At 36.1% G+C, this 12,358-nt stretch overlaps 1 protein-coding gene across 1 annotated transcript in view; it reads left to right on the forward strand.

The window, feature by feature from the left end:
* Window positions 1-12,358, forward strand: part of LOC150100962 (uncharacterized) — a 111,892-nt gene that overhangs the window by 49,839 nt on the left and 49,695 nt on the right. Inside the window, exon 3 of the mRNA XM_090401559.1 lies at window positions 2,137-2,381. Coding sequence (XP_090257685.1) covers window positions 2,137-2,381 — 245 coding nt within the window. The remainder of the gene's footprint in view (window positions 1-2,136; window positions 2,382-12,358) is intronic.

A 12,358-nucleotide genomic window follows, 5' to 3' on the forward strand; every position in this document is an offset into this window, starting at 1 on the left:
AACTAATGTAACATATACACAAATCACATACAATATTAAGCCAATCACGTGGGTGACTCCAGAGTCCTATCTAGGTGGAGCGCCCTCTATGGGTGATTGTACATAGCCTGGAATGCAAGGCGGGATCTCTGATGATAAGTGTTTCCCAAATCTTAGGAAGCTTAATGCAACTGTATTTGTTTAGATTTGGTTGGTTCCTGAGAGCTGCAGCAGGATGGCAGTATTCCAAAGATTGACTTTTAATTTAAGGTCATAAGATGGACCTAATTTTTGTCTCCAGTCATGATTTTGTGAAAAAAAGCATAGGCTCCCCTTTTGTAATGTTGAAACAATTGGTAACAAACTTTCATTTTCCTGTCTGTTTCATTTTGCTAGTTAACTGCATTGCTCAATGTGCACACATTTTAATTCAGCAAAATTCTGTAGTTATTTGAAACAACTTGTACTAGTTCAATGTTCAGTGTGTTTTTTTTCTCTCTCTCTTATTTGCCAATTTTCTTTTATCAATTGCACAGCTTTCTGCTAATGAAAATCATTAGTTGCAGTTTTTTTGCTATTCACTTTATGATTAAAAAAGAGAGACTAAAAATAGTCTGTTTTTTCTTCTTTTTTTTTCTCTTTTTTGAATTTGCTGTGGTGGAGCATTTGGTTTTTTCTTCTCCAACATGATGTCCTCACAGCACTTAAGCCTCAACACATGTATTATTATTATTATTATTATTATTAACATCTGACCACCATGGAGTGAGAGACTAATCGTGGGAGGCATACACTATTGCACACATTGTTCATCCAACCATGCTTTAAACTGATTCAATGTGTCTACATTCACAACACACTCAAGCAATGCATTCCACTCAGCAACCACTCTCCTTCCAAAGAACCTGATACTCACCCCACTGCTCACACCCTCCTTATATAATTTCCAGGGATGGCCTCTTGTTCTATCCCCCCTCTTCCATTCTATGAAAAATCACTTCCATGTCAACCTGATAACTTCTGACTAGTTTATATGTCTCAATCATATCCCTCCCCTTCCTCCATTCATGAGGCTTTGCAATTTACATTCTCTCAATCTATCCTCATACTCCATTCCAAAGACCCCTGACCATCTTTGTGAGTCTTCTCTGGACCCTTTCCAACATATCCTCATCACCATGAAAACCTGGCAATCAAATCTATGCATAATAATCCATATGAGGCCTCATCAAGGCTTATACAATGGAATCGTAACCCCTTTATTTCTACATCTCAGGGTCTTCTGCATCATTGCCATTATCCAATGTGATGTCTTCACAACTTGTGCAATGTGGCCCATGAATTTCAGGTCCTTGTCCACCATCACTCCCCGATCTCTCATCTCCTCTACTTCCTTTAAAGTTTCCCCCACCAAGTGTATACTTTGCATCCCATCGTTACTTACCAAATTTCAAACCATACATTTACAACATCGAACTGAAAATTCAAGTTACTGCCCATTCATGCAATCTATTCAAGTCCTCTTGTAAGGCCATAACATCTGCTTGACTCTGCATTGCTCTCCCCAATTTTGCATCATCTACAAATGGCTGCAAATCACTAGTTAAACCCATCCCAATATCATTAACATACAAATTGAACAACAATGGTCCCAAAACTGATCCCTGCAGTACACCACTAGTGGCCGTCCTCTTTTCGGATACTGCACCCCCCATATATAACTCTCTGATACCTGTCTGACAGCCAGTTACTGATCCCACTCAGAAGTCTGTTATCCAATCCAATCTGTTTCAATTTTTCAAACAGCTTGTTTACAGCAGTCTGTCAAAAGCTTTTGCAAAATCCAAGTACACCACTGTATATGAATCTCATATCTTATACAAAAAATCTACTATTTGTTACATATCTTTACACACTTTCCAGAAACAAGCATCTGTCTCTTATGTGAAAAATCTCCATAGCATCTATCTGAGAAACTCCTCTTCAACATATGCATTTTAACTTCTTATATTTGTAGGAATATATGTCCTTATATTTACTAGCTATGAAAATTACATTTAATCCATCCTCATAATTCACATCCCATAATCTGATATTACAATAATATTTAATATTTGCATAAGTTAATAAATAAAACGCATGATTGCAATTTTCCAGATTATGTCTATAATCCAAAGGAAGCAAGAAAGCGCAAAGAAGAAGGAAAGATCATCAGAATGGTAGCTAAGGGTGCCAGTCATTCTAGAACTAAATCTGCTACTACTTCAAATTCTGCATCTGTTTCAGCAAGTCAACAGAAACAAAAGCAGGAACTGCAATATGAGATGCCACAAGTAGTACTTCAGATACTTCCTCACACTGGAAATTCACAATCATCAAACACCTTATTAATGAAACCTGCTGTAAGTAATGTCTTGAAACATATTATTATTATTATTATGTAATTATAATTAAATTAAACCTAAAAGACCTAATTTTTCTATTGAACATTATACTATCATAATGAAGTGCCAAGAGTTTATGAAGTGCTCTGTTCTTGTGACTTAGCTTATTATGGACAGACAGGAAGAACTGTTGACTTGTGCCTTGGTGAACATAAAAAATACATCTGATGCTATCGTTATAGCAAGTCAGGTCTAGCAGACCATGCCTTGGATACCACTTCACACAGGATCAATTGGAAGAAAATAAAAGTGCTACACAGAAGTCATTATAATTCAGAGAGATTGCTTTTGGAATCAACAGAAGCTTTAAAACATACTCCAAACCTCAATAAGTAAGACTGTATAAATTTACCAAAAATCTGGGGGACAGTCATTTTAAGATCTAATTGATATTTGTTTTCTCTCTTTTTCTAACATGGATGACACCTAATTTGGATTTTAGTTCGTTGTATTGTCCATTACAAAATTTTCTTTTTTAAACTAGTCTCAATGTTATACTAAATTGTTGTTGTTTCACATACTGCGACAAATTGTTTTTGTGCTCTGAAGATGCTGGATATAATACCAGCAAATAAGTTAATAAGTACTGGCCTAGTTGGCCGAGTGGTTAATGTATCTGCTCTCCAGCCAAAAGGCTGTGAGTTCGAATCCTGCTGTGGGCATGGATGTTGGTGATTGCCTGTGAAAATACCAGTAGTGGTGGTGGTGGTGGGCAGTAGATGGCATTGTCGTATATGATGATAGTAGTTGCAGTTCATTGTAGTTGGTGGATTGAGTGGTGGAGACACAGAGCTGTGTCTCCACCAGAACTCTGTCGTTGCTTACCAAATCTCAAAACCTTACACTTGGCAACATTGAACTGACAGGTCTGCTTACCTGCACATTCATGCAATCTATTCAAGTCCTCTTGTAAAGCATTAATATCAGCCTGACTGTGCATTGCTCTTTTGCATCATCTGCAAACAGCTGGATATCACTAGTTAAACCCAATATCATTACCATACAAATTTAACAACAATGGCCCCAAAACTGACCCCTGCAGCACACCACTGGTGATCTTTCTCTTTCGAGATACTGCACCTCCATATACAACTTTCTGATACCTATCCGATAGCCAGTCACTGATCCAACACAGACATCTGTTATCCAATCTCATCTGTTTCAATTTATTTAAGAGCTTGCCATGTGGCAGTCTATCAAAATCCTTTGCGGAATACAAGTACATCACTGTATATGCATCTCGCTAAGAGGAGATCAAGTTTGTTAAGAGGAGATCAAGTTAGTGAAACATGATCTCCTCTTAACAAACCCATGCTGATAACCACAGAGAATACTTCTGTTATCAACCCATTTCTGTATCCTACTTCTCACCAGTCTCTCCAGAACCTTCACCACAACTCCAGATATACAGACTGGCCTATAATTTGAAGCTACTGCCTTATCACTGCCTTTATGCAGTGGAACAATTTTATCCTCCTTCCACTCCCTTGGAACCTGTGCTGTTTCAAAACTCTTATTAAACAGGCATGCCAATGCCACTTCCAGTTCCCTGGAACATTCCCTTAAGATGTGTGGCGATATGTCATCAAATCCTATCACCTTATTGACATCACGGTTATTTATTTCCTCAAATACCTCCTGCTCACTCACAATTAAGCTATCCTCTCCTATGTCCTCTACACTTAAGTTCCTCATGATTCCACCGTGATCAGGATGAAATACCCTTATAAATTCATCACTGAATACCTCAACAATGTCTTCTGCAGCAGTTACCATTCTACCACTTTCATCTCTTAACTTTATCTTTCCATGATCATTCTTCCTTCTACTTGCCACATATCTAAACACTCTCTAGGGTTTTTCCTTAGCCTGATTTGCCAACTTCTGCTCATACTCTACTTTTGTTTTCCTTACTAACTGGGTCACTCTCCTGGCTTGTTCTTTATATTCTTCATGTGACTGATTACCGTTATTCATCTTGTACTTCCTCCAAAGTACTTTCTTTTTCCAAATTTCATGCTTAAGCTCCACATTCATCCATTTTACACCTACTTTATTCAGCCTTTTGGCCTTTTGGATACATTCGTACATTGATGCTATTATGTATTTCTTTGTAAGTTCCTATGCAGCATTTATTTCCTTACCGTTCAACTCCTCGTTCCATGTTATAGCTCGAAGTTGGCTCCTAAGCTTGTCATAATCACCATCCTTATAATTTCACATATATCCTTTCCTCGCAATGGATCAAATTTAACATGATATCCCATGATGAGGGACTCATCATGGGAGAGTCCACATTTCTTTGTTTACCATGCACCTTTACACAACTTCCAGGGATGACCTCTTGTTCTTCTGCTTTTCTTTGCCCTTCACTCTATGTATAATTGTCACCGTATTAAAAAAAAGGAAGGAAATCCACTGGTTACTTCCTTTTCTTTGATGTTCTCTGACCTCCAAAATATATAGCTCAATGGCATTATTATTATTATTATTATTATTATTATTATTATTATATGGGTATCTCTATGGAGATAGAAGACTAGTTGAAAGATATCCATTATTCACACAATACCTAATCTCTTACCAACTAGAAAAGACAAACTTTCATCATCTCTCTCTCTCTCTCTCTCTCTTTCCAGGTGGGATTTACCAGATTTTTTGTGAATGTATGAGAGATAGGCCATTCTATGGAAAAAAAGGCTAGCAAACAGTACTGCATTGAATGCTTAAACTTCAAACTATCTGTCATTGCACAAGATGATAGTGAGACCAAACATTGTATCTTTTGAAACAAGACTCGCCTTCTCCACAGAAGCAGTTTTAAATATGAACATATTTTCAGAAGTTGTAAGTCCAGTTATGCCTAATTTAAGCCAGAATGATTTCCCCTCCCCTCTTCCACCCCAAAAAATATTTTGGGAAGTTTCATCCAATGTAATTATCAGAAGTGATTTATTATATATTTGATATAATCCTTCCAACATGGCACTTATGGTTATTGGTTAACCGATTGTTGTATTTGCCTTATATTCCATCTCTTTAAATATCTTGGTAGTTCCACACTGTGAGTCTGCTGACTCCATGGAGAGTGCAATAATAAAAAATAATAAAATATTATTATTACTATTATTATATGACACCTCCAATGAGTTCAAGGACTCACCGGGAGGATACTCTACTCCACTCCACACATCAAACCATCTCCCCTACTACTTAATCCACCTATTACACACAACTACCATCAATGCCATTGTTGGATCCTGCTTCTTCTAAATCTTTATCTTGGATCCGACATGATTACTATTACGATGTTCTTAACTAATTGATATGTTGTAAGTTGATTTCTAATTCAAATATAAAGAAAATTTATATTTAAAGACTGCACCACTTTATATATGAATTAGTTCAAGAATTGAAGATAAACCAACTCTCAATTACCCTTCCTTTACATGTTATTATTATAAATACTGGCCGAGTATATTTAACCTTTTTATCACTCCCGCTTTGGTTTGAATATTTTATGAATGGTGCAGTAAAAGAGATTCAGGCAAAATACAACTTTAGATAAACAAAAACAAACATTTAATTTTAAAATCACAAATTTTACACTTAAGTTTAAATCAGTAATTAAGACATCACAAACATTTTAACTCCTCAGGTAAATTCAATCATTCAACTCATACAATGGTAAATCTGTTGTCTCTATAATACAGTCTTCTCACAGTTCCTTAAGTTCCAAATACAACAAAAATTGCAGTAATACCTCTTCACAAACAAACACTTTTAAATATACACTTTAGCTAACTTCCTCAATAGTTACTGTTGATATAAGGAAATTCTAGGATGAAACTCACACACTTCTCTGTATAGAAATATTAATGGTTGGAATAATCTTAGCGATAATCTTCTATCTTCATCTACTTATACATATACACTTTTTATAACTGTAAACACTTTAAACAGTAAACGGCACTGATTAAATAAATCTTCTAAGCAGTAACTGAATTAATCATCGGTCACAATACACATAAACAAACGTTGTTGCATGAAGTACTACTGATCACTCATGAAATAGGGCAACACAATAATTCCTTAACTTTAGGTTTTATATGCACAGTTGTTCACTCTTCTGGCATTCAATTAATTCTTAGACACTACAATTCTAAACACAGCTATCGATATACTTCAACTTTACAGCTCTACTATTCTTTAATAACTTCATGCTTTGCTTCAAGGTTCTGTGTGTGTGTCCTTGAAAGGTCGGCCCTGAAATTAAATCTCAATTCAAGTATTGATAGTCTATTTAGTAGTCACTCAGCTGTCTTCCGTAGCTATAATTGTTATTCTACAACTTATTAGCTAACTGCCTCTCGACTAGTAGACTTTATTAGCTGCTTGAGTGACTTGCCGACTCGCTATTATCGCACTGTGATTCCCGAATGCTCCGATTCCAACCTAATGCTAATCCTCTCTCTCTCTGTTTCCTTATTATTCTTATTTTCAGCGTTCTTCCCTTTTTATATCCATCCTTCCCGCCTAAATTGTTCTCGTGATCTAAAACGCTTTTCAATAAACCTTCTCCTCACGTGGTGTTCCAAAACATGCTTGCTCACTTACATACGTCTCCATGACAACCAAACAAAATATAATAAAATTGAGGTATTGCATAATGCTAAACTTCTACAAATAGGAATAAATAAGGAATATTTACATTTCAATTAATGTGCAGTTAAATTATCAAATACAAGTTCTTATAATATTAATATAGTAATGAATAAAATAGCTTAATAATATTTAATACAGTATTTTCATTATTAATATATATATCTTTGATTAATTAATTAAATATTAGACAAAATTAAAGTAGTTATATGAATATTAAATTGTAAAATAAGTTGTTTACATTAAATAATATTTACAAGTCTAGCCTTTGTGATGGAAGATCATGTTGGATTCTGAATCAGATAATAATTACTCTAATCTCTACATAATCAGAATCCAACACCATCTACTGCCCATTGCTACCATGAACAGTATTTATTATTATTATTATTCAGGACTCCATGGAGTCAAGAGACTCATTGTGGGAAGTCCTTCCTAAATCTATCATATCACTCCTTGAACTCATTGACTGTTCTTGCTTTCACAACTCTATCAGGCAATGCATTCCACAGGTCAACTACCCTCCACGCAAATGAAACCACTCCTCACCCTCTTGCTAACAGCTTCCTTTCATAACTTCCAGGGATGGCCCCTTGTCATTGCTCCTTCTCACTGTTCTGCCAAGTGAAAGAACTCCCCAGTGTCAACCCTGTAACTATCTCTCAACAGTTTAAAAGTCTCGATCATATCACCTCTCCTTCTTCTATCCACCAAACTCTGCAGTCCACATTCCCTCAGCCAATCCTCATAATTAACATTGTACAGTCCTGAAACCATCTTTGTTATCTGTCTCTGTACCCTTTCCACAGTTAATTTATCCCCTTCAAATACATGACCAAATTTGAGAACAGTAGTCTAAGTCAAGGACCAGTAATCATGAAATGCGAAATAGAGAATGCTATACGAACAATTAAAATAGGAAAAGCCAGTGGACCAGATGGTGTGCAAATAGAACTTTTAAAATTAATAGCACCAGATAACATCAAACTTCTTGAAAAACTATTTAATAAAATATATGAAAGTGATGAATTTCCATCAGATTGCCTCAAATCTATATTTATCACTATTTCGCATTTATAGAAAAAGTGAAGAAACTCTAAGTGAAACACAATTCGGCTTTCAGAATGGTTTTGGTACTAGAGAGGCTCTTTTCTGTCCCAAATATTGATACAAAAATGCATAGAAAAACAGAAATCTGTCTTTATGTGTTTCATAGATTTTGAATAAGCATTCAACAAAGTCAGACACACTAACTTAATAGAAATCCTTCAACAAATAAGGCTAGATGAACAAGACATAAGACTAATAACAAATCTGTATTGGAATCAGTCAGTTACCGTTCAATTAGACAACATTACCAACAGTGATATTAACATCAAAAGAGGAGTGAGACAAGGATGTGTGCTCTCACCACTCCTGTTCAACATATACGCAGAGGTATTCAAAAAAAGCATTGGAAAAATGTCCAGAGGGAATCACAATAAATGGAAAGATTGTTAACAGCCTACGATATGCAGATGACACCGTACTAATTGCAGATAACATTATGGATCTCCAAAAACTCATTGACAGAGTATACATAGAAAGCCAAAGAATGGGAATAAATATAAACATCAACAAGACAAAATACATGATCATCAGCAAACATCCAGCCTCATCAATGAAACTGATACCCAATGGGAAAAATATCGATCAAGTGTCAAGATATAAATATCTTGTTGCTGGCTTAATGACCAGTGGGATCCAGAAATAGATATAAAGATAAGGATTGAAGTTGCATGGCAGTCCTTCATGAAAATGAGAATACTATTCTGCAATAAAGACTTAAACATGGAAGTCAGATGCCAAATGCTGAAATGCTTCGTGTGGTCTATTTTGCTCTATGGAGTTGAAACATGGACATTGAAGGTGACAACCATCAAGAAAATCGAAGCCTTTGAGATATGGCTATACAGAAGAATGCTAAAGATATCATGGACAGAAAAAATTACCAATGAAGATGTCTTAAAATCCATTGGCAAAGCTAAACATCTTGTACAAATAATCAAGAAACAAAAAACATCATATCTTAGCCACATCATGAGAAACAGTAAATACCAACTTCTACAAACTATTTTAGTAGGAAGAATTGATGGCAAAGGAACTAGAGGAAGAAAAAGAATATCATGGTTTGACAACATAAAGATGTGGACAGGAAAGAGCAGTGCACAACTGCTCAGATTAGCATAAGAGTGCAGTTTGTTTGCCAAGATGGTCGCTGACCTTTGATAGAAGATAGCACAATAAGAAGAAGAAGTCTAAGTGTGGTCTGATCAGGGTCTTATACAACAGAACGATAACACTTTTAACTCTGCAGGTCAGCATCCTTCTCAGTATTGCAGCAATCCTCTGGGTTACCTTCACTGCCTTTGCAATATGCTCCCTGAATTTCAGTTTTCTATCAATCATCACCCCAAGATCTCTTGTCTCCCCCTACTTCCTCCTGTACAGCTCCTCCAATCGAGTGCAGCCTCGTATCAATGGATCCCAAACTTCAAGACTTTACATTTTGCCGTATAAAACTAATATTCCCATTCATTTGCCCATCTCTCGAGTTTATTCAAATACTCTTGCAGGGCTGCCACATCTGCACTATTACTAATAACCCTTTCCAGATTCACTTCATATGCAAACAACTGAATATCCCCCTGCAATCCATTGACAATGTCATTGATATAAAGGTTAAACAATACAGGTCCCAGCACTGAGCCCTGTGGAATTGCACTTGTAAATTTCTGCCTCCTTGATATTGCCCCATCATACACAACTCTCTAATACCTTTCAGACAGCCAATCCTGAATCCAGTTGACTAAACCAACATCTAAACCCATGTGCGGCAACTTAAATATCAGCTTATCATGTGGCTCCCTGTCAAATACCTTTGCAAACTCAAAGAAAAAAATGGCAGTATATGCCTTTCTCCCATCAACTGCTCTTGTCACTTTATTATAAAAGCCAATGATATTACTAAAGCAAGAGCACCCTTTAACAAATCCATGTTGATTCTCACAGATAACATTATCCTCATCTTCCCAACACTGTATAATGTCCCTCACTAATTTCTGCAAGATCTTAACAACCTACTGATGAAACACAAACTGGCTTATAATTAGACACTTCCAGTCTGCTACCGTCATGCAATGCCACTATCTTACCTTCCTTTCTTTCCTTTGGTACCTTTCCTGTTGCTAGACTTTCATTGAAAAGTCAGGTCAATGGAGTTTTCAGTTCTTTAGCACATTCTCTCAAAACCTGTGGTCAAATACCATCCAGCCCCACAGCTTTACTGACATCCAGAGTACTCAGTATTTGGGACCCACTCTCCTCTTGCACCTCTAAATCTTGAACCTGCCCTATCCCTCTAGTATTAAAACCTACTTCTTCAATAAAATGTTCATTGAACAACTCCACTATGTCCTCTGCATTAATCACTCTATTCCCTTTCTTATCCCATAATGTCATTCTTCCACAATCATTTTTTCTTCTACTGGCCACATAAATAAAAAATTCCAAAGGATTTTCTTTGGATCTTAGTGCCAATCTCTTCTTGTATTCCAATTTTGCCTTCCTCACCAAATTAGTCACTCTCCTGACCTGAGTCTTATATTCTTCATGCATCTGCTATCCACCCCGCTCTTTATATCTCTTCCATAACCTCTTTTTCACCTGCAGTTCCTGTTTGATACTGTTTGTCATCCACTTCACACCAAATTGTTTCCTCTTCTTCACTCGTGGAATGCAGCTTACTATTGCTGCTAACAAATTTTTTGTCTGTAAATTGCATGTGTTATGAATGCCAATTTGTCTGTACCTGGGATAAAAAAAACCCAAGTTTCTGGAGTAGCAAACCCTGTTACCTCTATTTTTTTAAAAATATTTAGATTATCTATCTCAAAATAATCCTTTTGAGATAGATAATTTTATGTTTCCTAAACAAGTTGCTAAAACTAATAATTAATGAAATAATTATATTTCATTGCAGTTTGTTATTAGGTTGTTTTTTTTTTCCTGAAAATTTACAGAAAAATTAGATGGATATCTAGTTAATATTACACAGGATCCTTCAGTGAGTGCAAGGACTGATGTAGGAGTGACTCACTGTTACAACTACATGTTATTCCTTGCTTTAAATTCATTCAGTATGCCCACTGCTTTCATTGACAACCTACCACTCATGTATTGATTGTTAAAAAAAAAAAAAAATCCTTTCATATTCTTACTTAACGTCTTAGACCTCCAGTTGCTTTCCCCCTTTTGCCACATGTATTGAAAGATTTCATCTGCTTTCATCATATAAAATCATTTTATTTGCTTGTTTGTCTCTCTAATCATATCATCTCTCCACTCTATCTGTTCACTGGGGTTTGCAGTCCACATTCTTTTAATATGTTCTAAACATACTGCAGTTCTGTTATCATCAGAGTTATTTATGTACTGTTTCTACTGTTTCCTCATCTTTCTTGGAATCCTGAAAATTTGAATTTTCAGGATTCCAAGATTTGAATACACTAATCTATATGTGGTTGTAAAGAAGCACCATGATTTCTTTTATAAGTTCTTTCCCAGCACTGCTCTTATTCTTCTGGTTTTTCTTACCACCCCTACAGCATGTGTGTCATCACATCAATATCCCTTACTCTCTTAGTTCTTGAGGCAAAATTCCTTCAATGCAATATGCCTTCCAGAATACAGAATGCATACTTTTCCATTTAATTAATTTTCCCATAGTACCAGTGCTCAAATTCTCCTGCATACACTTCATCTTAGAATGCTTTTTTCATAATTGTCATTTGGTGATGATATAACAGAATAATTTGAGTTTAACATGTTATGTTCTTAAGTACATCTTTACTTTTGTGAAGACATTTCTTTGAGAGGAAAAAATTTTAAATGTGGATATAGTAACCTGAAAGTAGTGTACACTTGACAAATTCTATTTACTATTATCTCATCTCATCTCATCTCATCTTCCTTCCTTTTACCCTCTTTTACTTTGCAGTGTCGAGGGTTTATTAATCATCGGACCTCAAACCGTTCACAGGACGAGGTGGTCAGCCCTACGCCTCGGTGTATCCTATGTCCGTAGTGTTGAGTTCTCAAGGCCGGTTTGCATGCTTTGCAGGATGAAAAACCCCAGGATAAACTGGGAAAAAACCCTACTGTCCATGCCCAAGACTGGCTAACTTGGCTATGGCTGAGGAAGATCTTTCAGCTCCTCACATCTTCGACGGGAA

Source organism: Typopeltis vanoorti, chromosome 12 (assembly GCF_054136105.1).
Source record: "Typopeltis vanoorti isolate ZY-2024b chromosome 12, IOZ_Tvanoo_1.0, whole genome shotgun sequence".
In the NCBI taxonomy this organism is placed as follows: Eukaryota; Metazoa; Arthropoda; class Arachnida; order Uropygi; family Thelyphonidae; genus Typopeltis; species Typopeltis vanoorti.